The 27,918-nt window shown below is 40.4% G+C and overlaps 2 protein-coding genes across 13 annotated transcripts; both read right to left on the minus strand.

Moving 5' to 3' along the window:
- Positions 1 to 80: 80 nt before the first annotated feature.
- On the minus strand, positions 81 to 9,911 carry LOC113037263 (leucine-rich repeat-containing protein 74A-like). 12 transcript variants are annotated; one of them, XM_026194153.1, is made up of 15 exons: positions 9,032 to 9,903; positions 8,628 to 8,747; positions 7,918 to 8,103; positions 7,658 to 7,836; positions 7,384 to 7,491; positions 7,160 to 7,253; positions 7,004 to 7,053; positions 6,815 to 6,896; positions 4,822 to 4,907; positions 4,542 to 4,736; positions 4,344 to 4,439; positions 4,000 to 4,128; positions 3,733 to 3,837; positions 3,492 to 3,577; positions 2,828 to 2,945 (listed from the first exon to the last, which is right to left on the minus strand). In XM_026194153.1, the coding sequence occupies exons 3-15, from the start codon at positions 8,087 to 8,089 to the stop codon at positions 2,924 to 2,926; spliced, it is 1,404 nt and encodes a 467-aa protein (XP_026049938.1). In that variant the 5' UTR covers positions 8,090 to 8,103; positions 8,628 to 8,747; positions 9,032 to 9,903; the 3' UTR covers positions 2,828 to 2,923. The 12 variants fall into 12 exon arrangements, with proteins under 12 accessions (XP_026049940.1, XP_026049938.1, XP_026049941.1 ...); XM_026194155.1 differs by lacking the exons at positions 2,828 to 2,945; positions 8,628 to 8,747 and adding an exon at positions 81 to 509 and having other exon boundaries at positions 7,918 to 8,111; positions 9,032 to 9,909; XM_026194156.1 differs by lacking the exon at positions 8,628 to 8,747 and having other exon boundaries at positions 4,822 to 4,904; positions 7,918 to 8,111; positions 9,032 to 9,906.
- A 769-nt stretch (positions 9,912 to 10,680) lies between these two features.
- jdp2b (Jun dimerization protein 2b) lies at positions 10,681 to 20,080 on the minus strand. The gene is made up of 4 exons (XM_026194163.1): positions 19,960 to 20,080; positions 12,200 to 12,417; positions 11,780 to 11,884; positions 10,681 to 11,585 (listed from the first exon to the last, which is right to left on the minus strand). Exons 2-4 carry the CDS (start codon positions 12,392 to 12,394, stop codon positions 11,394 to 11,396), a joined length of 492 nt encoding a protein of 163 aa, XP_026049948.1. The 5' UTR covers positions 12,395 to 12,417; positions 19,960 to 20,080; the 3' UTR covers positions 10,681 to 11,393.
- Positions 20,081 to 27,918: the final 7,838 nt, after the last annotated feature.

Below are 27,918 nucleotides of genomic sequence, written 5' to 3' on the forward strand. Positions count from 1 at the left end.
CCCAACTTTACTCCTGATCTTTCAAAAAAACCCTTGTCTTTTTGCAGATGAACTGGACATTACACATTCACATTCATCTCCTGGAAAGTCTTTGTCTCTTTTTAAAAGGTCTTGGAAAAGCAATGCCGGCAAAATAAAAGCAGAGCGCCGAGGTAATGGACGTCTTTGCGGCCGATCTTGGCTAAAACATTTTATCTCGTGCCAGATTCTGTTTCGCTCCCCGAATTCTCTGCCGCATGTGAGTTGTGTGCCAGCGGTGGATCTTCAAAGCCTCATTAGCCAGCCTGCCGCTCAGCTCTTGAGAAGCTCCAAATAATGGGATCATCTCTGACAAAGTCTTGAGGGTTGCTTGGCCCTTTCTCCCACTTCACAAAAACAGGCTCAAGTGTTTGCAGCTGTGTATGATACCTCTTCAGTATTTCTGTTTACTTTAATAATCACAGGGCACAATGGGTCCTAATGTACGTCTTTGTTTCTCTGCCAGCACCTACACAAATGTCTGAACAACACTGTTTGGAGGAAAAACACAGAATTCATTACGCGGGCACAAAAAACCAAAACATTACATTACCATGAGAATACTGGAGGTTCTAATGGGCCTGAATACAGCAAACAATGATACAAGAGCTCCTTTAATTTAATTATTTACTTTTATTACCGCTCAAGATTCCATTAGCGCTTTTGAGATCATGATAATTGGCAGCGTATGCCAGTGGGTGCATAGATATCTGAAGGGCCTGTTGGCAGGTTTTATGTTTCGTCTTCAAAATTTGGCCAAATCTGTGAATTTCCAATGGGACTGCTCAATAAGACGTGGGTTTCAAGTCTTTGTGTCCATTCAGATGAAAGATGGCCCATTAGAAATTGGCAGCTAGCTGTTTGTTTTGATTAAGCCACATCAGAGAGATAATTTACCTAAATTATTCTGTTATTTTTTTTCTCGCTTTCAAAACAAGCTCATTGTGGCAATACTGTTATATAAAGAATTATATTTTAGTCCAGCTGAAAAAGTACATTAAGAGAAATGTGTCCATTACTGGACAGCTGATTTAAAAAGCTGAGTACACTCTATGTACAGGTTTTTTGGGAGCAGTACTGCATAAAAGATTGAAGCACTTAAGATGTTTAGTTCAGTTTAGTTTTTTTTTTTTTCAGTTCATCCTCCAGTCTTATTGGCGAAACCTCTGATTGGTCCCAAATTCATTTAGCATCAATGAGCATGACAGAAAAGCCAAACTGAGCCAGAATCAGTTAGAACAAGAAGACAGTGTCCTGTAAAAAGGAGTGAAAGCCTGAAGCCCACAAAAGACCTGTGGCAAGTTCTTCATGTTGCTTGGAACAATCCAGCTGCAAAACACCAGATGCAGGTAAACTGTTTGTTAATACAGTTTATGATTTTTGTGACTTTTTTCTAGGTTTTTTTTAAGCAACCTCACACTAATGCATGAAAAATCTACTCTTTCCTTTCTGCTGCTCCCTCCAGGGACCTCCACAGCTGATCCCATACTCTCAGGTCCACATTCCTGCCTTTGCTACTGTCTCCTACCTTCTAATACACTTCATGCCTTTGTTGCACTTGTTCCTAAATGCTTTCACTTTGCAATAATACCGCTTATAGTTGATGGTGAAATATCTAGGAAGGAAGAAATTTCACAAACTGACAAGGGCATCCCGTTACAACACCACACTTGGATTCAGTGAGCTCTTTAGAACGACCCGTTCTTTCACACAGGTTTGCAAACGTAGACTGCAAGGCTGGGTGCTTGATTTCATGTGGAAAAGGACTGAAACCCCCCTTAAATTCAAAGACGAAGAGGTGTGGCCCAGTACTTTAGTCCCTGTAGTTTGCATACTGAAGCATACAGATGGGCTCAAAATTGGATTCAGTCTGGATCTGGATTCTACAAAACCTGTTTCAGCAGCATTGACAATAAAGCCCAGGTGTTGACATAGAGGTCAACATTCATGTTTAGGAAGATCCAGAAAGAGTGAAAGAAGCACCAACCAAAACAGACGGTGGTTTGCTGACACCTGTAGCTCATCTCGTAGACAAATCTATGGAACTGTTACTCCAAGTTTCTTTGTAACACATGCCTGTTAAAAAACGAATAACTGGGGCTCCTTTCACTTAAAGGTTTCAAAACAAAGCTAAATCTCTGATAAAATATTCAAAAGAATAATGATAATTAAACTGTCAGTTTAAAGGGTGACGCATCTTCTGATCACCCATAGTTGTATCACAAAAAGCCGTTTAATTGTGACACAAAAAGCCGACGCAGATGAGACCGTGCGTTGTGTCATTGTCTCCTCTGTAGCTGCATCTGGAGCCACCTGGCAGAAACCGATAGCGCTGCTCGATATCGCACCTTGAGACAATTCAATTCTGCACACTCTTAATAATAATAGTAATCCCATTCGGCAGGGCCTGCATAAGTAATGCTCTGCATGCATATTCATAAGTGTACCGTTTCCTTTGCGGGCCATTTCATTCAAAGCTAACGAATGTGGTGAAACAACTGGCTCGCATCTGGCCCTATTCTTTGTGTCGCCTCTGTCCTTTGATATGGACCCCAGCTCTTTTCTTCTTCCTCCTCTTGTTCTGTTGTCATACCAGAAGATTATTTTGGATGGAGAGAATGAGGCAGAGGACCCCGCCGGCCGAGCCACAGCTCACAGCACTGAGGTTAGTGCAGCTGGTTGATGTCACAGGTTCAAGTGTACACACTGAAGTGGACCGATTTGGATTTAGCTAAAACTGTGAAAAAATTGCGAAACTGTGCTTTTAGTTGAAAGTTATACTAGAAATCAATGAAGGAACTACTGCATATTAAGGAGAAAATCAAGTATAAACTCCAACAACATTTATTTAAAGATGTCAACAGCCCTCCCAAATCTTCCTGTTAGTGATACTGTGTCTCCACGTCTATGACAGCTCAGTCAGCTGACTGCAAAAATAGAGACACAGTTTAAAGAGAACCTGACATTATATTCATGGCTGACAGACGACGTTCTGAAGATATTTCTCAGTTAGTAAGTGTTTAACTTGAAACACCCCTGATTACATTTAAAGGCTTACTTCACACCCCAGACTGTTTTTAAAATGGATGTATGGATGAAACAGGATGCAAAGCAGCTTAGTTTGAGATTTCACAATGGGACATCACTAACCAATGACAGCACAGTGCCTACGTCCATCATTTATATACAGTCTATCATCCACACATAAAAAACAACCTCACTGAACTCTGTGTTCAAATGAAGACAATAAAAATATTATTGAAAATACTGCGAGGTAAAAAAGCCCAAGTTAAGATGATTCTGTCAAACTTGGATTTCTAAATGAAAAGAACAAGAAAATAAACTTTTTTTATTTAACCTCAGTGCTGTCCAGGTTTTCAAAAACCCAGGCAAACTAGAATAAATGAACTGCATTTGTTAAAGACATCATCAGGGGTCATCATGTGCTGCTGTTTGTGTGTTTGCAGACTAACCTGTACACTATGGTTGCCGTGCAGTTCTTGTCAAACTTCCTGACCAACCAGCCAAGCTGCTGTTGATCCAGAGGTATGTTAGCTTCCTGCATGTGTGACAAGTTCAATTTCCCAATCGCTCATTCACGCAAGAGTGGGAGCTACAACTTACTAAGTTAACATTCTGTCATAGATTTGCTATCGTTGCTCATGAGGTGCATTATTACATTATCACTGCAGCATGACAAACCGTTAGCCTGACCTTTACAGCCTTCCTGAAGGCAGAGGTGGAGACTTTCATGGTTCCCTCTTTGTCCAGAGCCTGGAAGAAATCCATGATGCTCTTATTTTGCTCTTCAAAGAACTTCTACGGAAAAAAACATATAGAGAGAGATCTTGTTTTACAGTTGAAAGCATGTTAAAGAGGCTGCTAAGACTTCTGAAGTATGAACTGAAAAAGCAGAAATGATTTTATTGATTTTCCCATCTTTTCCCATCACCAGTTTTCTCAGCCTTCTTGACAATGTACCTTAAAGATCCCAAGTGCCAATAAGTTCTTGGTGACGGAGGGCAGAATATAATACTGGAACCGCAGAGCAGGGCGGGTCACGCGGGTTTCTTCCAGCAGCTCCACAAAGGTCTCACAGACAAGCACACTCTGCACTCACACAGTCACAGACATATTATGATCATATAATATTGTGATTGTGTATCTAATTACTTTTGGGGGCTTGTGTACAAAAATGTACTCCACTGCGGTGGTGTACAGAGGCAAAATTACAACAAATGCGTCATTAACCAAAAACAGACTGTAAATTAAAACAGATACTACTTTTATTTACACCTCAGCTTATATTCTTTCGCGGCACTTACAGAAATATCGATCTCCTCCAGTGCTGATTTCATGTTTTTTTTAACCGTTCTGAGCAGCGTGGCGGCTCCGATTTTTGTTATGGGGTTGCGAGAGAGCTGAAACGCACACGCAAAGACCAAACATGATCTCAAATTCATAGGGTGCAATGACGTTAAAATCGTTACAATGAAGTATTGCTGCAGGAGTCTTTTACTCACTTTGAGAACCTCGAGGGTTTCGTTGGTGGCCAGGCCCTGGCAGAGCAGCCTTACAGCTTCATCGTCCACACAGTTAATGCTGAGGTCCAGCAGCACAAGTGTGTCATTTTGTTGCAGCACTTCAGCCATCAGCTGTACCTCTGGACAGCCAAATCCACTGTTCGACAGCTGGAGCTGCTTCAGTGTTGCGTTTACCTGAGGAAAGAAAAGGGGGGAGAGAAGGTCAGCAACGAGAGTTAACAAAACTGAACTCTTTGCTCGAGTGTGTCATTTTAGTCACCTTTAGACCAGCAATCAGAGCCGCATTGCCACGTATAAGAAAGTGATTCCAGCTCAGATTTAGGACTTCAATACCGATGTTCTCTGCTACAAGGAAGTGAAATACACATTTTTACAAAGTCACAATACATTTGAGACTAATCTACAAGCTACATGTAAAATTTTCTCAAGTTCAAGAAATACTTTAGGAATACTTAATACTTTACTATTAAGTAATATATCAGTGGGTCACATTTCTCTTTTATAGGCCTGCTTGTTTGTTTTCATAATTACTTTAGTTTAGAAAGTCTGTACAGCAGCCAATCCAGGACTTCAAACTGCTGAAAATCAAATGCTGCCCAACCAAAGTACATCTGATCATCACACGGAATAAGATGAAGTATATAGTATTTAGTTCTTTATGTTTTGTTGATGCATTTTGATTGCCTGCTAATTTGCTCTGCTGGCTTTACTTCTACTACCAGACAGCCATTGCTTCAGTTTTATTTCTTCCCTACTGCTGACGAGATATAAATTCAAGTTCGAGTTCAAGACCAAAAACAGTCAGAAAATTAAAAAATGTGTTATTTTAAAATCCCCTTTTTTTTGTTTCAGTTCTATTTCTTATTTAAATAGTAGCTGTATGTATGGAAATGTATGTAATGTATGTAAATATATAATGTGACTTTTTACCGGTAGTTAAAATCACAAAATGAACCACCTGCAATACTTCCACAGCCCACCAGGAGGCTACAACACCCACTTTGAGAATCAATGCCGTGCAGCAGAATTTGTCTTTTTCTCTAAAATACTTAAACTACTACAATGATATAGTATAATATCATAAGGGCACACTGACTATATTTCATAATGGAAGGAAACTCAACAACAAGAACAATAATGCTCAAACAGCCTTCACAGTATATCTACTAATAAGAAGCTATAATCCTCAGCTTTTTAGCAACTTTCTTTCCCTGACTCTCATTGCATGATCTATAATATTCTTTGTTATCACTACAGAGGTGTCCTCCCACATGAAGGTTTATTTATACGGTGCAAAATTGCCTCAAGGTACTTCCTATCTTCACGGAAACAGGGAGGGGGTAGCCATCAGTGGCAACTGATTGTGGGTGATGGGAGAGAGAGCACAACTCGCAGAGAGAGAAGGCCGAATCTAATGACATGCTGAGTGCTGACAAGGTGAGCGGAGAGGAAATGCTCAGTGGATCACAGGAAGTCACACAGCAGTTTGTGCCTATAACAAGTAACTAAGGGATCCTTCTGAGTCACCTGATTCAGCCCTAACTATAAACTTCATCAAAAAGTCAAATCTTAAAAGTAGAGAAACACCAGAGAGTGAAGAGTGAAGTTCTCTATTAGGACAATATGGTACTACACCAGCGGTCCCCAACCTTTTTTGCGCCACGGACCGGTTTATGCCCAACAATATTTTCATGGACCGGCCTTTAAGGTTGTCGCGGATAAATACAACAAAATAAAACTAGTACTGGTACCGAAAAAAAGAACATTTATTCATAACACACCTGAAAAGCCCAAGGAAAACCAAGTAAACGATAAAAACGACAACAAAATAACGCTGAAAACTGATAAAAACCCTGAAAACTATACATTTCACACCTGAGCCTCAACCGTCGCGGCCCGGTACCAAACGACTCACGGACCGGTACCGGTCCGAGGCCCGGGGGTTGGGGACCGCTGTACTACACGGTCCATATTGTCCTAATACGGCCTGATTATTCAAAATGCTGTTTGTAAGGAAAACAATTTTAAATTCTAGACTTAACAGGGAGCCAATGCAGAGAGAGAGAAATTTACAGCTGGATGTTCCAAAGTGAGGATAGCTTGTTTCTACCCTAACGCTTAAAGCCCAGATGCTATTCCAAAATTGTCAAAAGCTGCTTCATCATTAGAATTTCTAATTTACAAAAAAAAAAAGTAAAGCTTTGCATTAATTTGAAGGATCTAATGTGAACAGAAATAGAGATGATCTGTACCTAACATGACACCCAAGTCTTCTCCTCCTGCATCGCAGATGCAGTTGTAACTGAGGTCAAGATCTTTGACCACAAAATCATTCTGTTAGATAGGAAACAAAATTCTGAATTGCAGCTTAAAGCATATATAGACGTGACACATATAGACATGTGTAATTCATTATGCGGCATTCGGCAGTCTGCACTCACCTTTAATGCTTCTGCCAAGCATTTAGCTGCAGCGTCACTAAAGTCATTTTCTAAGAGAACAAAGGGAAATGAGAGAATTACCTTCTTCATTTCGCTGCTGTATTACAGTGATAGACAGAAGTTCATGTCAGCATAGCTTAAGACTTGGCTGAGCACCTGAGAGGTTGATGGATTTGAGCTTACGATTGTCTGACAGCATTTTGGAGATAACCTCTGCTCCTTTAAGGCCCAGCTTGTTGTCAGAAAGATTCTGAAGAAAAGACAAGATTGAGATTTTTGTTTTTTAAATAACATTAAGGCCATTTCTCTTGCACATACAGCAAGAGGATTACATCTACACAAAACTGTAGTTTTGAATGTGATATTTTTAAAGTCGTTACTAGACTCTGAATGCTGATGTTTTCAAAAAGCATCGCCATCAGATACTGTGTCCCTTCAGCCTGAAGTGAGTTCCCTTTCAACTCGAGGTGGGTGACTACACCGTGACTCTAAAACATTAAAAAATAAATTAATAAAAAATGATACAATATTGTTTAAAAAGTACAAACTCATTTGAAATATGTTACAGACTCATTACATGACCAGAACTTGATCCAGCATGACCTACACCATCTTAATTTGGGGATTGCATGAATAGCTAGAAAAAAGGATTACTTTCAGAAGGATAGCCAGAGCTTTGGCCCCCAGAGGTCCCAGCCCATAGTAATTCAGGTCTAGAATAGCATCATCCAAGTGGCAGAGGATGTAGGAAACAGGAACGGCTCCTGTCTGCTTGCAGGCCTTTAGATACACGTCTGATGGAGACAAATTCAATCTCCTGCTGGAGGTGAAAACTGAAATGAAAATAAGAAGACGTGACGGGTAAATAAAAAACACATCTACTATTACGGAATTGTTTTGCTCCATGAACATACTATCGTCTTCCAGGTCAGTACTGCATTCATCATCACTGTGCCCTGCTTGGCCCTTAGTGAACTTGATTTCCTCCTGGGATCCTCTGGACAGGACTGACTGAACAGAGAGCTGCTGCTTTTCCTCTTGTGAATTGGACTGAAAATCCACACTGTCTTCATGGATGTTATTCATCACGGCACAAGATCCTGACAACCTCAAGTGTATGTTTGGAAGACAACATAAGAGGAGCAGACAGGTAGGATTCACTGCTGCAGGCTATTAGACTGTTTAAGCAACATTGTGTAATTTTTGTAAACTCCTGTGCACTGCCACTTTCTAGGCTTTAGCATCTATATGAGTGCAAAGAGCTGCACATGAAAGTCTTTACACTGAATTTATTAGGGATGTGCATGATTTACAATATTCAGATGAGTTCTATTTAACTGCCCTACAATAAAAGAAGAAAATGTGATCAACTATGCAAAGTACCCAGACTCGACCGACAAAGTGAGATGAAAGTCTAAACATGTACAGATATTGACAACTGTCAGAAAGGTTATGTGTGGCACCCCTTCAAAAATATATAAAAATGGGGCACAATTAAAGCTACCGAGTCTACCACCACTATCCACAGTAGCAGAGAGCACACTGGGCTGTGGGCAATCTTTAGACAACAATCATCAGTGAAAACTGAACTTAATCTTGAAATATCTTTGCATGAAAAACCCACTCCTGGTATTTCCATCAGCTTAAATATTCAGACTTCCTGTCTTCCCCAACATTTAAAAATCCTGGAAACGCCCCTGGCTATGCACTACTTCCATGAGCAATGTGAACCTGATAGAGAAACCTGCAGAAACAACACACGGATAGTTTTACATGAAGTTTAAAGATCTACTGAACTTAACATGACTTACTTTACAGCGCATTTATTTAACAGTGAGGTAGAAGAAGAGCTGCCAGCTAACTAGCTACCTAGCTACTACTGCATTTTATCAAGCAGTTAACAGTTAGATCAGCAGAAGAGGGGAAACACTGTTTTATTCGGAATTAAAACAAATACTTACTTTTTTATATAAAATCCTATTTGTCAGACCTTTATTATTGTTCATAGCAGAGGAATAATCCGCCTACCTGGGAAAAAATTTGTCGTTTTCTAGTGTTAAGAAGATGATCCAACGGCTGATCAGGAGAAGGAAAGTTATGAAAGATCCGAGGGCGGCCGGAAAATTATCGATAAAAACAAATGAAGCACACTGGAAACGGCCATTTCCATCTTTAAAAAAAGAAAGAAAGAAAGAAAAGTACCCTATATCAATTAATAATGGTTTAAAGTATGGTAATAGTGAAGACTTTGATTCGTTTATATAGATAAGCACTAGATGGCGCTGTTCACCGTAATCCCTATCGAGATGAGACCGGATGTGGTTGTAACGTGGGAGAGACCAATGACTGTATAAAGCACTCCTTTATACAGTCAGACTACCAATTCTACCAAATGGGGTAAAATATAACCACAAATATGAGTTGTTCTTTTATTGCAATAATCTCCCGCACCCTTTTTTAAAACATGCGGCACATTGCGACGTCGACGTGTTTTTGCTTCTTATTACTAATTGTTAACACTTAAGTGCAAAGGCTGTAGGAAGGATCACCACGTATTTGACTCTAATGTTCTCACAGAGCTTTGATTTGATTTTGTTTATAGTAGACACGCATGTGGGTATCCTGTGTATCCTTTTTATCCTGTGTAAAATGTTATCGTCATGAGGTTAGAGTGACTGATATTTGACTGTGGACTCTTGTGCGCTAAAGAACTCATGCGATAAATCTCTGTGTAACCGTGGATAAGGATTAGTTTCATTGACCACATTAAAGCTGTAACTAAATCTGCTTTTTGGCATCTCAGAAATCTAAGTGAGAGATTATGTGTCCCAGCAAGAGCTAGAGAAGTTAGAGAAGCCCATTCATGATTTCACTTCTTTGCTAGTCAGTTCGTTCTTTAGTTGAAGTCAACATTTTCTCAAGGCAATATGTCACAGTGTCCTTTCCTCTCTGACCATGAAAATCTAATTAGCTCATCCTTGAGCTCAATTGAATATTTGTGCTAAATTTAAAGAAATGTCTTCCAAGTGTTTGTGAGGTATCATATTCACAAAAAAAAAAAAAAAAAGAGTCCGTTCTAATAAATATACTAATAAAATACATGTTCCAATAAACACCAGACTTGTAAACAGTAATAAAGTACTAGGATAAATTCTACAATGAAGAGGCAGCCAGTGATCGTCAGCAGGTACTGGGGCGTCTGCTGTCGGGTTAGTTCTGTGCCGTCTGTCATTTCTCGCGGTGAGCAGTGAACAAAGGGATCTATGTTAATCAAGGCTCGAAGAAATAAAAGCATGAGTGACCTTTTCAGAGTTGTGCAAACAAAAGTAAAGCCCTGACTTTGGCAATATACTGAAGAATAGCGCTGAAGAAAACGTGATTGCACAACATTTGGTATTCTGTAATTCTAGTGTCATGACCGGCTGGTGCAAATTCGACTTCAGTATATTGCAATATTGCATTTTTACAGGTGTAACGTAATGGAAGGAAAACATAAAAGGTCTTTCTTGTAGTTAGAAAATAAAATTTAATCTATTCAGGATATCAGTTTATACATAAAGAGAGATGCAGAACAGACACTGAAATACTGCTCAGCTGAGGAGCCTCTACTCCTTTTCACAGCTGTTTGACAGCGCAACATGACAGACTGCAAAGACTGAAAGACAAATCACATCAAGTGATTCACAAGCATTTCATATATGTTTATGTATAGAAAGCAGTATAAAACAAGTACAATAATGGACAGACAACAAGTCCAAAAAATAAGGGTGTAAACATTTTGTGTATATGTGCTTTTCATGACGCCAGCGTCACCACAAATCGGATCAACCGGTAACTGCCATCGTCCAGGCAGGGTATAGAAATAAACATTGAAAAAAAACAAAAAACCTCTACTCCATTTGGTGTATCTGTAATGAGTATTTTATCCTAATAACTCTACACCTGTATATTTCAGCTAGCATACATTAGGAAAACTGCAGAACACGGCACTGAAACAATGCCACACAATCTACGCAGGGCTTTTGTAACAGAGCACCATAGTGATATTAGTGTGTTTCCTCAGCGCTGTTTCCAGTCATACTCTACTGTTTCCATTGGTCCCTTTTTTGTAGAGATGGTTGAAGTAACAACGAGGCACAGCGGGTATCAACAACAACACTTAATGTGGAGATGAACCTGGGTATTTCCAGTCTTCCAATGGACAGAGCCAGCTCGTGTAGCAGTACTGAGGAAGCCCCACAACCTCAGATCTTTGGACAAAGTCTCCAAAAGTCTCCAGCTTGGAGCTCAAGTGCTTCTTTAGAAATGTATTGCCAGTTATGTTAACATATAAACGGCAGCCACGGTGGTGCTAGTTTGGGCTTCAGGAACTTCCCTGGTTTCTCTTTTTTCACTTGGTTTCAGAGGACAGCTGCTCCAGCAGTGGGTTGGCCTCACTCTCAGGTGTTTTGACGCTGTCGGTCCTCACGATGCATGTCGGCCGGTGGAGATTGAGCATCACCATTAGCTGCTGCCTCTCCAGACGGAGCTCCTCGATCTGGGCTTTCAGCTCCGAGTTCACCATTTCCAGACGTTCCGATTCCTGGACAAAGGCATTCAATTAGTACATACTACTGGAAAAAAACACCTCACAGAGGACAATCTTACGCTTAATGAGTTGATATTGAAATTTGAGGACAAAAACTAATCTAACCACAAACATGAATAAGTGGTTTGAGATCATGAAAAATGATTTTGTTCTGCTCTTCAGCGTGCAGTGCTGAATCATGAACTCACCCTTTGAAGGAAGTCAGTCCGTTCCTTCTTTTTGTTTCGGCATCGTGCTGCAGCAACTTTGTTTTTCTCTCGTCTTCGTTTCCTCCTTTCTTCATCTTCATCCATCTGCAAATACAAAGTATCATTAATATTAAAACAGAAGAGGTTTTTACATTTTACTGTTCTTATTTTTCCATTTCAATCACAGGTTGTACAAAAAAGTGGACACAGCCACCCTGAGGTTACCCCTTGGCTTACTGATTTGAAGCCATGAGTTTGACACTTTGGCTGCTACCATGTCTTCTGTTTTTGTGACCATACTTGGGTGACAGACAAAAATGACTCTTAATGATAAAACGATAAAGCCTGACTTGATTGGCTAATACTCCCATGACATTCACGTTTCACACACTCTGTTTCCTCTTTTCTCTTCCTCCTCACCTCTGTCTTGATGGCCAACGGCCGTTTCCCCAGCCTGCCCAGGAAGTGCAGCGGAGACAGCATGGTGCCCAGCTGGCGGAAGTCAGCCAGCTTGAGTTGATCGGTGAGCGTGGTGGCCGAGATGCCCGCCAGTGGGCCCAGACTGGGAAGGGAGCCCGCCGCCAGCGAAGGGTCAGGTATCTGTCCCGGCATCATGTCCAACCCGGCCACCACCGCCGCTGTGGGAGGGGAGGGGAAGAGGCGAGGGGGTAAAGAGAGGAAGGAAAAGAGAAAAGAGGAAGAGGGGGATGATTAGGATGAGAGTCAAGCCTAAAAACAACTCGCTGACAGTGAAAATTCAGCTTTCTTTTCTCCACCACAGAGAGAAGCATAGTGCACACACCTATTTTAAATACTTGAGTCTGTAAATCTTTATTTCTAAAAGAAGAAATAATGAAATTAATTAAAACAAATTTTTTTAAGACTTCATGGTGCCAATACTAATATTTTTTCTATTTAATCATAATGCTTTGTTATCAATTTCTGCTCACTTTCACAAGGGAAAAGAAATATTGATTATAAATACTAACTTAATTTTTTAAAGTCTTCCAGCCCACTACCTTATATCTGATCTATCCCTGCATCTGTACTGATAGCTACGGTTTTATTCATACCAAAAACCATGTCATGGGTGCATGCATTTTTCTTTGGATTCCCCCCCCCTTTTCTGACTCCGTTATGATAACATAAACATTTATACTTATTATACTGCAGCCATCTGACAGCATCTTTTGTCTTATTATGATGTTATACAGCTTGCCTTTGACACACACTCGTTTTTCACCATTTTTTGTCTTCGTCATCAAATATCTTTGTAAATACTGGCTGCTGTTTCTAAGAATGATTTCAAAATGATTGTGTTGACAGCTGTGTTATCTTTTCAGTAGGCAGCGGGTGAAGAAAAGAAAACACAAAAACCCAAACACACTCACTCACACACACACACACACACACACACACACACTCACACACACACACAAACACAGACAGTGTAAGCAGCGACATACTCATTGCTGTAGCTTCACATGCAAAAGGAAGCAACGAATAAAACTTTTCAAAAAGCTTTTGAAGCTTTTTGATCTAAAACACAGATCCATCTTATCTTAACTATCGTCTTTTACCGTCAGATAATTTACAAAGAAGTTTTGATCTCTGTTCATTTTTTTTTTTGTTTTGTTTCCTCATGAAAAGGTTTTAAAAGTTATGAAAAGCATTTGTGCCAAAACAGAGCTGGGTAACACTCATGCATTCCATTACCACCCCTCTTCCAACAATTTGGGGTATTTTGGAGGGTTTGACCACAGTACTTTTTAATGTAATCAGGCAGGAATGAAGGACAGAGGAGAAAAAGCAGCATTCACGCAGGCATAAAGGAAGTGGCTGGAGAATTAAGACGTCTCTCTAATTACTGTAAGGCAGAGAGTTGGAAAACTTCTGATGGCCAAATAAAAAACAAATGCTCCAGATGAGAACAGTGTAACATGAACCGACTCTACTCTGTCCATCCCTGCGATCTCTGAGGAGAGGCAAACTGAGACCCACTGACTTTACTCTTACTGTTCCGCATTCGAGCAGAAAATAAAGGCACCCAAAAAATGGCAATTGTAAGCAAAACACTGGCAGACTATTTCACCTTTTCAGAGGGAATTACAAGTAGATCTAATCTATTTGACTAAATTCCTGCACACCTGATACTTCAACTTCTTTGGGTACACTGACAAAACATAGGCTCAACAGCCAAACTTGCAAATGGTATCAGATGGTATCAATGCAACTTTGGCGTTAACAGTTTAATTCACATTTGCTTCTTCGGCATTCAGCCGTAGCCGAACCTCCACAGGTTAGGCACCAACTGAACAAAGCACCTCTCACACCAAACCAACAAAGACGTGTATTGTGAAGTGCTACAAAAACAGCTAACTTTGCTGGTGGGTAACTAGCTGACAGGCTGACTGTATTTAAAGTTAAAGTAGTTAAAGTTTTTCTTTCATTGCTACCCCTTTTTCGCTGGGCTGAAAGACTTTCTGTATTACAAAGGCCATGGAAGAGGTAATGAAAAAAGCAGGGTTATGTAACTCTATTCTAACGTACTCCACCCTATGCATGGGCTGGTCCCAAAGTGTTTTTACAGGCTCACTAGAGTTTACTGTCGTGCATGGCGGAGACCGAATCCAGCAATCAATATGAACCTCTGAGATATGAGATATGAACTAAATAAATCAAATTATTTTGTCTGTCTAATTTGCACTAGAATTCATTCATTTAACCATCTGCATCAAGTGTAGTGCAGAGGTCAGGTCTAAAACAGCCCTATAACCATAAATTTGTTAAGCTAAAACTTCAGATCACATTTAAACTAAAGATGCAGTGCACGCACAGTAAAAATAAGCTAATCTTGCTAATTCTTTTGATTTTTCAGAAGTCTGCATTATGTATTAAACCCAAGGACAAGTTGATGTGTGGAGCCAGTCCCTCATGAGGCATTTTATTACTTAAATCCCAACTGCCCCCTCTCTCTCGCCCTATGTATACTCCCATTTACACTGCACTTGGCAGCAGCCTGTTGTTTTTGCTGGAGAGGAAAGGAACAAGACAGCCCTGGTTTAAGAAAAAAAAACCCTCAGACAAAATTCCTCCTCTCTGAAACTCACAGGAGTGTTGTAGTGGAGTGGAGGGTGCCAAAGCCAACTCGTTCTAAAGAAAGAGTGTGTAAGAACAAGGAAATACAGACAATAGTAGCGCTGCACAGCTAGTTGCTGATCAATAACTTTAATGGAATTCAAAAGACGGGATCCAAACTAAATTCCGGATTGAGAGGAAAGCCACAAGAACTGAAGCTTCTTTTAGGAATTACTGAGCAAACTGCTCTTAGAGCCAAAATAGAGTCTAATATCAAAGTTGGCCAGACAGTGAGGATTGGTTTACAGACTCAAATTAGGCTCCAACCTGGACAAACAATTTTTCAAGGGAAGCTGACATTGAAGAAAATATGTTAATTCAAGTATAATCTTATTTTATGTCGATTGGACTGGCTCAACACACCCTAGTGTAACCTAACTCTGCACTGTTAGATACGTTACAAGGAAAATCCCCCATTCCTCAGTACGGCGTGTTGAAACATGCAGTTGAAGTCAGCTCTTATATAGACATACACAGGCGCTGATTATATAAGCTTAAATAAATCTCACATTTGACTGCACAACATGAGATCACACAAATCAAAAGTGTGCAGAGACAGTTTTTGCCAGCAGCCTCTAGGACAAAGGTGAAATGATGCATAAAAGAAGATGACTATCAGTAGGAGACGTGAAAGTTGAGTTATACACCATTCCACACAATTAAGCTCCACTGTAAACTCTAACACATAACAGGCACTCAATGTGTCTCGGTTCTGAGTTAAACATGACTTTTAAGTTGAGTTGAGTAGAAAGTTTGTTGTGTTTAATCTGTTCCGTCTGCCACACAAGTGTCTAAAAAAAATCCCCGTTTGCAAATTCAACACCCATTCAAGCCTTAAGACATGAAACCTCACAGAAGCTTCATCTGTACAACACAGGGAAAGTTTGCTGATGCATGTCTTGCGGGGTGTAATTATACATAAAAGCATGAGTCAAAGTGAATTTTACATTTTTCAAAAAAGAGGGTACTTTTCTCCTTTTCTTCTGTCAGCAGCAGCCTGCAGCCAAAGATTAGTGGTCAGCGTTTGATGATGCAACGGCCTTACTGTGCTTTTGCAGTCGAGCAGAAAAGCCAGTGCCACAGCTTTTAGGTCCACTGCAGCCTCGGACAAAGACACCTACTCAACACCAGCAGCAGTGTGGGCACCGCTAGCTCACTGAGGGGACGTGAGCTGAAGCCAAGGGCGGTGAACGGAAACATCACGTATTAGCTATGAAATATAGGTTCTGGCATTAGCCCAGAGCCAATCTAACTGCATGCGAGTTAGCTGAAGGTGTGTGCGTGCTCACGTCTTTTGCTAGGCCAAATGTGTCCATTTCCTGAAAGCAATTAGAAGTACCAAAGAATTCAGGCTCTTATAGACCAGCAGCATGACTGGAGGCCCCGTTATCCTCATTCTTTTTAAAGACTGCCTGAGATGGTCAGAGCAAGGATACAGGGGTTTTCATAGGCTACTCATTACCTGTACATAATACTGCAACCACTATGGCAACTGAAAACAGAAGTCAAAACTGCTTGCATTACGGGAAAGACATGCATGCTTCCCTTGATGCCATTTTGCCACCATTTGTCAGCACACTATTAGAGTCTAATTTTGGATTATTAAGTCGTTGCACGGGCCACACACACCAGTGCACACCTTGCAAAAGTGCTTCTACAGCTCCAAACTCAACATGAGCCCTGAAAATGAGCAATGAGCATAGAGGCTGTGGCCAAGGAACACTCTCAATCTCCGGCCAAGGTCTAGGAGATCATCATTACCGTCTGCACTCAGTCAGGCTGTGTGTTGAGTTACAGCCTTTCGCAATCCTCTGAGGAAACCAGGGAATTTGGCACCAGCTTTCCTCAAGAACAGGACAGTCCAAATATACAGTGTCAACATTCCTCCAAGCCCTCATTATATTTTCATTGGAGGGACAGGACAAGACGCAGACATGGGATTAATAGGTGCTGGTCTGATGGAAGATGAGTGGAAGTGATTTTTTTTCTTTTTTTGGGGGGGGTATTCTTGTGGGTTAAATAGCTGCCGAGACAAAATTAACTTTACCAGAAATTCCTCTTATGGAATTGACTTAATACTCCCAAAGCAATTCAGTCCACAGCTAGTAATAGCAATACTTTTCCTTTACAGTTTGGAGTGAGTGGGATGGAGTGCAGCACATGCAGAGCTTATCTTTTGTTGAAATTACACAAGAGAAGCCCATTTAACTGCTGCATTTTATTGCAGACTTTGACCTGAGAACGACATTTTTTCCAGGCAAATCCAAACACTAAACACCTGCAGATATGCACAAAGCATGCAGGCTGTGGCTGCCATCATTCAAACATTAGTATGTGATCTTTGGCTGTGTTCCTGCTTGGTCTGCTTCGTGCCATTCAAACAGTCGCACATCTATATTCTGCATCTGGGTGGTCCTGGTCGAGTTATTATAACGTTACTATTTTTCCTCCATGCTGTAAGTCAAGATTAGACTGTGCATGGCACAAAGCTTAGGCTTGGCTCAGACACGGATTAAAGGAGTCAAAATGCAAAATGCTGGCAAAAGCCTTTTTAAACGTATGGATTTCACATCTATGACAAATCCAAGACAAGTCCTGTGCAATCTCTGACAACATGATATTGGCCAACCAAGTCCAGAAAATTAGATTTAATGCTGCCTGTTGAAACAATCTCAGTTCTTATGTAACTTGTGGTTGTCACTTTAATGAGGTTTCATACTTTGTCCTCTAGTGTTTCCTCATCCGCCTCATGTCAAGCATACACTTGTACAGTGCAGACACTGGAGCGATCAAACAAGCCGTTCAGTGCTTTTATTCCTCTCAAAGACTAGAAGCTAAAAGGTTTATGTTTAGCTCCACATTTAACACAAAGGGTTCCATTAATCTTTTTTTTTTCTAAAGGGTCCTTTTATAAGAAACACCAGTGTTTCTCTCAGTAACACCTTTGGACATGTGGCTGTTTGCTTCCACAGTTTGCATCTAGTCTCCTTGGCAAAAAGGTTTTTACAAACCATGTGGAAAGGCTTATGGGGGACTACAATGTGATACTGATAATGTGATACCCATAGCAGTGAATGGCTGCTCCCCCAGCATTTTAGTATTAGCACCACTGAGCCTGGCTGTTGCATAGTTGGCTCGCTCGCCTGCAATGCGTCTGCTGTCTATTGAGTGTACTGAGGTGCAGCTTGGCAATTCTAGCTCTCCAGAGACACACTGGAAGGCATTTTTACTTAAAATAAACTGTGCGCCCACGTCCAGCCTCACAGCCCCGTCGGCCCCGCGCTGCCTGTCGGCTCGCCAGCCCTTCCCCATTAATCCACTGCAGCGTTCCATTTATGCAGAAACCATCCTACGGATGTGCCCAGGCAGGCGCTGGGGCATTTAAACCCTCTGCAACATGCTCATTCACTTAGACCCACACAAACACAGACACAGACACAAAGGAAGCATACAGTATATAAAGAGCACACACGAATAGTTTCCCCTGCGTGGCATATAGCTGTACGCTGCACCCGCTGAACGGTATGCACCTCCATATAGGAAAAAGCTGAACCTATGAACTTGCAAGTGACAACCATCCCCTACCAATCATTTTTCCAATTCCACGATTGGCCTCTAACCTTGAGGTCAACAAGGGCAGATAAGCTGGCCTGGATACAGTTACATATACAGTAAATCTTTTTAGAAGAAGTTGATAAGGGCGTGTTTTTCAGTAGCTCACACCATCAGCAAGAGGAAAACAAACAGTCGCTGTAGTAAAAAAAAAAAAAAAGTCAAGGGTTGGAGTATGTTTATCTGATATGCAAATATACATCTAAGCACCACGCGCGTGCACACACACACACACAACCCCCACCCCCCTACACACAAACAGAGTTTCCTCTCAGCTCCCAGAAAACTATACTCAAGCATTTGGGGGCCAAAGCAAAGACTACAAATGTAAGCCAATAGGAACACACATTCTTGGCTGTACTCCCATGCTCCCAAAGAAATCTCACACTTCATTTGCATTACTTATATTTCACGGTGAGCTAACAGCACCAAGATATTTTCTTCTCAAGAGAGCATCTCTGATAAATCGCATCTAGATTTGTCTTAAATTGATGCAACTTTGTTTGGAAAGTTTTACAATCTCCAATGGACCCCTTATTTTGTTGTTAAAATGTCATGTTAAAGACAGTTTTTAAGGATCCGACAAAAAAAAAAACACCTTTTCTCTCGTTTCCCCCGTTTTGTTTCTGTTTTATGTTATTATAATGTAATAACTTTGGGGCTGACAAACCAAACAGGAATAAAATAAATAATGGGTGTTAATTCTGCAGACCTGACCTGCACGTCTTATCTTACAGCTCCCTGCAAAATTTTTGCATGGAGAAGCTGGACTGGACTAAGAGTCCGATATTAACGCCAATGCACAGAATGACTGTACAAAAACTTTTCAGACACATGTTTGCTAAAAGTGAAAGGGTACAGCCTTGCAGAGCCATGTAGCTCGCTGTAACAGGCTAGCGTAGCTAGCGGTTAACTTTGAAACTCTCAATGAGTGTAAGCCGTTGCATAACTGTCTTCAGAAAGCTAACCGACGCTTGAGTTTAGCAACACAGAAAGGAAGAATCCCGAGATGAAAATACACCCTGACACAAGCGGGCTATAATTTAGCTAACGAGGCTGTAAATAACGAGCTATAAAGCGACAGTTGCTACAACAGTTGTAACAACAACGGGCTTAATGGTTGCGGACGCAACAAATTGACTTCTGCGGTAGGAGCACGGAAAACTTTAAAACTGTAAGGAAACTAGGACTTTCTCGAGCAGCTGAGTGACAGTAGGTTTTAATATAGGAATACGTACATAAATGATCACGGGAATTTGTAATACATACCGAGGAAAAAATGCACTGTGGTAAATGTCTACAACGTAGTAAAAAAAGTGTGAGAAAAATGCAAAAACACGAAGCCTGGCATTTTAGCTAAATACGAACACAGAAACAAAGACTAGGAGGCAACGGCAGCACATATCTCGACGCTTCGCTAACACACTTACCTGTTGTAGGTCCAAAAAAATCCGCAGTATTAGGAGGACCGTGTGGGAGTCAGGAGTCGGATGTGGGGTTTTGGGACTAAGTGAGGTCGTTGCATCAGCCCGTTTAAGTACTGAACTCGCTCAGGAATGCGGAACTGCTGCGTCAGACGTAAGCATGGATGAAAATAGGAGGACGACTGAGGCCCCGCCCATAGCAACAAGAAAACATACACAGACTGCGGAGAGGAAAGTTTCAGCCCGGGGGACACACGGAGAGAAAGAGATACGCACTCCCGGGTAAATACACGTCTGCCACGGCAATAAACGAGTCAATAAATAAAATTGTGACTGTAAACACACCGCACTCATCTTAGCTGCGGGTGTTTGGCACTGCCAACAACAAAAATATAGACTACCAGTCTAAGTAGTAAGTTATTTATAGCCTTTAATAAAAAAGGTTATGTTGCAATGTGACAGTTTTTATCAACTATATCAGTACGTGCAGCGCTAACAAGTCACACACAAAAAGATTTTCATAGTCATTGTTAAATTAAGACAGGGGTTGTCAAACATAAGGCCCAAGGGGGCAGAGACTGCCTGTGCAAAGACTTCAGTCCCGCCTACTGGATGGCTTTGAACAACGTGAAAGAGATCACAAACTTCGGACTTTTAACTTTATTTTAGTACGTTTTACAGCTTTTCCCATTAATAACGACCCCACCCATGGCCATTCAGACTGGCCTGAGTAATTAAGCAATATAATTACTAGATATAATAATAGAATAATACAATTAAAAGGTAAAGTTAGATTTTTATAGCACCATCTGCTTTTTTTTGGAAATTAACAAAAAAACAACAACACATTTTTATATAATTACAGGGCAGTCTGGTCAAATTACAGAACCTTCTATCTTTCATTTATTTCTTATATTTTAAGTCCATATAGTTGTGCTGACAGATGTACTGCAGGAGCATTTCTTTTTCAGGTAGAAAACTGTAACCTGCTGTTAAAATCACACTTGTTTTTCTCATATTAGGATATCTTAAGGATTCCATTTGCATGTCTGTGAAGGTTCTCAGTCATCCAGGTCATGGTAATCTAAGAAACTTGATTGGCCTTCTTCAAGTTTCTTGAAGAGGTTTCACCTCTCATCCGAGAAGCTTCTTCCGTTCTAAGATCTTTAGATTCAATTTGTGTTTACTCTGACAGAACGTGAGTTTCACTAGTCTGGCCCACTTAAGATCAAAGTATGTGGCCCACAATGTAAAATCAGTTTGACATCCCTGATTTAAGACATTTTTAGAGGCCCAAAGATATGAAAGCAATTCATGCATGGTTTAATTATGACTTACCAGTTTAGTGCATATGAAAATGTATTGATTTGTGACCATTAAGGCCTCTAACATTCCCCTTTCCTTCTGTTGTTTTTCATTTGAATATAAATAAGATATAAACTACTGTGCAAAAATCTTGAAGGAGCTCCCATTTCTTTATATTTTTCTGGGAAAACAGCACATATGTGCACTGTTTTATTGAAACACACAAATATAAATGGAAATGCACTTTAAAAGGCAAAAACTGAAATTGAGTTTGTGCAATTCTAACAAGAGTGAAACACAATATTCATATTTTATTCAGCACAGTCTGAACTTTTGACTGACAGACCTGCCCTGTGATTTATAGATGGCTGTAGACGCTCACTGTTGCACCTCTCTCCTGACCTCTTCAACACACGTCAACAATGATTTGATCCAAAGACGTCAAATTTGGATTTATCAGTCCATAAGACGTATTGCCACTGATTCTCAGTCTTGTGTAATTTGACAAACCTCAGCCTTTCCTTCCTGTTTCGTATCTCTTAGATTATATGATTGCACTTGATGAATGAAAATAAAAATGACTACAAAAAATATGAGCATTAACTAGTATTCACAAGAAAGAGGAAGGAAAAAACTTAAACGTAGTAATTAAAGTAATCTTTCTAATCTGGTGGGAGCACTTATTTAACCTGGGCATTCTTACGTGGCGCATATACACTGCTTGCATGTACTAATATCTTTATTAAAGTGATATTACTGCTGAGTAGATCACATAAGCCTGCAGTGTTTTTGCAGAAGTGTTAAGAATTGACTGAGCATAGATTTAAAAATATTTTTATGCAAATCCCTGGAAAAACCTAGTCTGAGCATAGCCTCACAAAGGGAATGCTGACATTGGAGTTCTGCAGCCTACAAACAAAGAACCAAACAAAAAAAAGTCTCAATTGAACATCTGGAGATTAAATGTTTTTGAACTCTTCCACTGAAAACTAAGATCTCATGTTTGCTGTGGAGAATGAAAGTGGAAAGTTTGTGCCAACCTCATATCTGATTTTAACGTGCATGTTAATGAGCAGAATCTCTGACTTCACTTTTAGTTTGTAAATAGGCTTCTTTAGGCTCTGTCATATGGAAACTTGAAGCCTGTATTGCGTATGATCTACCTATTCAATAAAGTACACTACTTACAGAGGACACATACATATTTTTAGGGGATTTATGTTTTTTAAGGGAAAAACTATAGTACAGCAGTATAATTCAGGGGATATTTAAGGTAATTCCTGTTGTTTTCAATTTAATCTGACGACTTGCTTTTCAGTTGTCAAGTTTCTACTTTAGTTTCCTTGTTGTGTCATAAACAAAACTACATCTGAAGGTGTTTTTTGGAGAGTTGGCACCACAGTTTCACTGCACTTCTTTCACCTTGTTTTTCACCCTTTACCCTTTTGGCTCTCAAAGGTACAGCTGCAGCTGCAGCATACCTTTTCTTAGAAAAGTTCAACACGAAGGTAAAAAAAAAATGTGGTTAAGGAAGTTTGTTGCACAAATAATACAGTCGGTCCTGCAGGGTATTTGCACAATAGCTACCCTGAAAGACCATTTTTGTTTTCTTTATTCATTCCTGTGAACAATCGTGAACAAAATTGTGCTGAAATATTTCTAAAGGTGGTTCCAGAAAGTTCTGAAAGCCTCATCCTAATGCTTCCCTCTACTGTGGGCAACAGAAACTACATGTAACTGGACATTTCTACTTATAGGGACGTGCAGTTATCGTTTTAAAAGGCTACAAACAAACTGTTGCCACTACAAGGAGTTGCTTTTTGCCCTCTTTCACTTTATAGCAGTGTTGAGTTATGCATCTCCTTTTATATATTGCAGATACAGCTGAGAAGTTGTGCCACAATTTGAAAATGGATGTAAACAGCGCTGTCACCCCCAAACACTGCTATTGTTTTCTGGTAAATCTTCAAACTGCTTTAAAAGCACCTTATCTTAACACACCAAGCCGTCCTCATTGTCTCTTATTGCGTGTCATGTTTTTATCTTCAACATCAGCTTAGGCTCAGTTTTGGTTTTGCACGATGCCAGCTCAACTGTTCGACCTATAAAAAGCGGCTGAGTTATTGGAGGCTCACCAAAATGCCCCGCTCTGTTCCTTTTTTTAGATTCTAATTTGGTTCTCTGCTGTGATTTATGCCTCGCATCTGATGGCAGGTCGGGGCCGACTGTGCGTCAGAGTCGCTCTTAACGCAGATGACAAATTTTTAGGGGAGACATGTGGAGTTAATAAAGCAGAACTGAGTCCATGACCAGACGGATTATTATAAAACACGAGGGTCCTGGACGTCTGTGGTTAAAACAGAGGTAGCACTCCCTTTGCAGGTGTAGGCTTTCAGCCGGGTTCCTTTGTGCCTGCAGGGAGGCAGCCAGAAATGTCACTCACTACATGAACACACATGGTGCACATTTGACATTCGAAGACAGAGCCGTTACTCACGAAAACAATGAGCCTTGATAATGAAACTAAGAAAATAACACAGCGTGGTATACAGGCAAGTGTGTAGAGCACGTTAGTTAAAGGAAAAAGATCTTTAGTGAGTGTGTAACAGTGCACAGGAATGACCAAAAAGGGTGCTGGTAAAGAAAATCCAGGTCTGTCTCAGGATGTGTAAACCACAAAGTTTCTAAAGCTACTTTCCTGTTTAAACCTTTGCAATCGTACCTCAACGCCTGCCTATAAAGAGCTTTATTATTTGTCTGCTGCAATCCTGCTTTGCATTAAAGCACGAGCTCGGGTGCACTTTTGAGCAGCTGCCACCCTGATTAATGGAGAGTGAGTGGAGTTTGTGGTTTTGCTGCTCTGCCAAACTCGTGCAGAGTTCATAATACGTGGGTGTCAGAAGTCAAGGTAAAGCAAAACCAAATATTTTTTGCCAAAAGCAAGTAAACATTTTTATTTATTTTTTCTGTCTTTCTAATCATTTGGTACATTTCCAAGTCTTCATCACATTCTAAAATTGATAAACAAGTTCAGTCACACTTCTTTATCTTTTCCAAACCCTTGGCCTGAATAAATTCCGTAGGTTAAATGTTTTGCTGTAATATTATCCAACAGCACATCTTTGGGAAATACCCAGTGAACCAGACACCTCCAGACACAAAATCTGACTCATTAACCTCCACGCTGCAGACACTAAATGTTATTTTTAACACTACTCCATTTGATTTCCTTCCTTCCTTTCTTCTTCTTTCCCAAGAATCTCAGACAGTTGTAGACTAAATCATAACGTGTCTATTAATTGTGCGAAGACTCACACGACAGCTCAGGTTATTTAAAACTTTATCACAGATGTCCTGAGTTTTGCCAGCCTTTGGAAATACTGTGTTACTACAGAATGACATTTCCCATTTTCTGACAGCACCGGAGCAAATGGAAATTCTTGTTTTGTCACAGTTTATTCAGCGAGCGTCACATTGTTCATACTTTGACTCTTGTGGCGACATGCCAACATTTAGGAGTACACTAGCTGAAGCATTTACAATGCAGCAGCAGGTGTAACACACAGAAATGCTTACATGTGGTGCTTTAGCAGACTCCATTCACAGAAATCAAGCCAACTACACACTTCATCTCTCTTTCACAACAGACTCATCTATCATAACACTACTCTTCCTCCCATATCATGCTGCATCAAATCCTACAAGAAGCACATTTTTCCCTTCCTGTAACAATCCAAATTTTTGTATGTGTGGCAACTTATTCGTTTGGTACTCAAGAAAAGAACAGGTCAGCCATTTCAACATAAACTCCTGAATCAGCACAAGATCTTTCTGATGTAATACTGAAAGTGCCATCTTGCAGTTGGAAGGAGACGGTGAGTTCACGCACGTACCAGCACCATTGTTGGCAGCGTTACCCATATCAGGTGACCTAACCTTTCCCAAAAAGCACATGACATTGATTTATCCCTGCAAATATAGCACTTCCTCGGGAATATGACGGCAAGCAGGAAACAGATTGGTAAGAAGGTATGTGAGATAACAGAGCTGGAAACGTTGAGCAACGTGATGAATGACAGAAAGATGGAAATCTGGAACCGAGGCAAGCGATGTGAGACATACTACAGGGGGCTGATATCGCTGGAAATAAGTCCAACCTGAAAGCCTTCGAGCTTCTTCATGTTTCGCTCAATTCATTTAAGTTCAACTATAAACACAGACACACAGAAACATATATAAATACCACATGGCCACATAAAAAAAAACAAGGCTTTCACAAATCTGTTCAAATCTTTAAAAGAAAAGATTTGAAAGTGGAGACTTTGTCTAACCAATATAAGTGGAAAGTAGCAGCTAACCAGCCTGCAGCTGAGCTGAAAAATGTGCACAGATGTTGGATTAAGTCTTTATAAAGCTGTTAACATGCAAACATTTGATTATTATCAAATCCCAAATGCAGTATATTAAAAACAAACCACATGCCTGCAGGCTCTTTTACACAGGAAACACTCAAACAAGTCAGAGTAAGGCAGAGGTGTGAATAATATATTTAGCTGTACACTCAGGTGGGAGTTTTTTGTTTATGCTTGCCACCTAGATATAGGGACAGTTTAAGATTACGTGTTTGACGGTAAGGTTATTGAACTTGAGCTTAAGGATTAAGCTTTTCTCGCATTTACAGGTGATGCAAGAGGAGACTGAATCTGCCTGAACACGCCCACCTCTTCTCCAACGGGAGAAGCACGCATATGAACTTGAGGAACATCCCATTCTTAATTAAAAGGCTTTAATATGATGTCAACCCACCCTTTGCAGCTATAACAGCTTCAACTCTTCTGGGAAGGCTTACCACAAGGTTTAGGAGTGTTTATGGGAATTTTTGACTATTCTTATGGGAAGTGCATTTGTGAGGTCAGACACTGATGTTGGACAGGAAGGCCTGGCTAACATCTCTGTTCTAGCTCATCCCAAAGTTGGGCTGAATGTGCATGCCAGTCAAGTTTTTCAACACCAGACTTGATCAACTATGTCTTTATGGACCTTGCTTTGTGCACTGGTGCACAGTCATATTGGAACAGGAAGGAGACTTTCCCAAACTCATAAAGCTAGGACCATGAAGTTGTCTAAAATTTCTTGGTATGCTGAAGAGTTGACCCCTTAGTTAAGGGTCAAGTGCAACTTCTAAAAAGAATAAAAACACAACATAATCCCCCCCCTCTACCAAACTTTCCACTTGCCGTCATTTCCAATTGCTTCCACTTTGTTATAATAACACTAACAGTTGACTATGGAATATTCAGTAGTGAGGAAATTTCACAATTAGACTTGGTGCACAGGTGGCATCCTATCACGGCACCACACTGGAATTCACTGACCTCCTAAGACCGACCCATTCTTAGACAAATGTTTGTAGAAGCAGTCTGCATGCCTGAGTGCTTGATTTTAAACACATGTGGCCATGGAAGTGATTGAAACCCCTGAATTCAATGATTTGGATGCATGAATTAAGGGGGTTGGATTTTATGCTACATTTAAATGTCTCTAATGTGATCATTGTGGCTGCTGTATAGACTGAGATTTTACACAAAATCAAGCAGTTTATAAAATATATTATGGGTTTATGAATGTGCTGCAGATAAATAGGCACCTTTGATCAGATTAAGTGTTATAATACTACTGCTAATGTCTGTTTAAGTGCTCATCCAGGTCATGGTAGTCTAAGGAGCTTGGATAGAAAGCAACTGCACTTCTTCAAGTTTCTTAAAGATGTTTCACCTCTTATTTAAGAGGCTTCATCGGTTCTAAAACCAAAAGACGGACAGTCCTTTAAGTTGCTCTTTGACTCACTATTAATCATGTGCCTTATCACATGAACCAAAGTGTAAAAAAGGCGTGGTTCGTTATCAGCAGAGGTTTCGGGTGAAACTACTGTCTCACCCCATCAAATGTAAAAATGTATTCAAGAAACTTAAAGAAGTCTTTCTGTCCAAGCTCCCAAGATTGCTGCTTGTACAACATACAGTATGCTACATGATGCATCAGTAATAAATATCCAATAAACAACATATAACAATGAAAGGGCTCATTTCTGTGCTTGCATTTGATGCTTAAAAAAACTGTTGTTGTTGCAAACATATTTTAATGCTTGCAGCGTCACCACTTCTCATTCTGATGACGTTGCTACTTTTTCTTAGCTCAAGTTAGAGAGCAAAAAAACCACTTCTTTCACTTAGCAATCCCTGGCCTCAATCCCACTCTTAAAATAAAAACTCCTACCGCTCACATTTCACACACAAAGTTTGGTCGTGAACAACTCTGGCTCTCTGATATGGTACAACTGTGAAACAGGCTTCGGGAGGTGAGAAGCATCACGCTGCTGGACACACATAGTTTGATGGAACAAGTGGAGTGGACGGAGTGAGTGAGTCACGAAGCATCAGAGCTGTTGACGGGCCCATCCGTCAGCGCTCTGAAATAGCCATGCGCCAGGACATCACACGCACACAGTTGATATATAAAAAGAAGAACAAGAAGTTTAGTCGTGAGATAAATGGTGAAGAAAAGCACACAGGACCCTCAGAAACACTGAACTGAAGTTTTGTCTAATATCTGCAAAGGTGAATGTTGCTGGCACTTCCAAATGAATTAGACTGGTTTATG

The sequence above is a fragment of the Astatotilapia calliptera genome, chromosome 15 (genome assembly GCF_900246225.1).
Source record: "Astatotilapia calliptera chromosome 15, fAstCal1.2, whole genome shotgun sequence".
In the NCBI taxonomy this organism is placed as follows: Eukaryota; Metazoa; Chordata; class Actinopteri; order Cichliformes; family Cichlidae; genus Astatotilapia; species Astatotilapia calliptera.

Coding starts and splice junctions, on each gene's coding strand:
- jdp2b (XM_026194163.1), bottom strand. CDS start 12,394: ATGATGCCGGGACAGATACCTGACCCTTCGCTGGCGGCGGGCTCCCTT. Junction 11,885..12,199: donor CGTTGGCCATCAAGACAGAG/GTGAGGAGGAAG, acceptor TTGTATTTGCAG/ATGGATGAAGATGAAGAAAG. Junction 11,586..11,779: donor GGACTGACTTCCTTCAAAGG/GTGAGTTCATGA, acceptor GCCTTTGTCCAG/GAATCGGAACGTCTGGAAAT.
- LOC113037263 (XM_026194155.1), bottom strand. CDS start 8,089: ATGAATAACATCCATGAAGACAGTGTGGATTTTCAGTCCAATTCACAA. Junction 4,440..4,541: donor AAACCCTCGAGGTTCTCAAA/GTGAGTAAAAGA, acceptor TGTGCGTTTCAG/CTCTCTCGCAACCCCATAAC. Junction 510..3,491: donor ACGGCAACCATAGTGTACAG/GTTAGTCTGCAA, acceptor TCCTCCAAACAG/TGTTGTTCAGACATTTGTGT.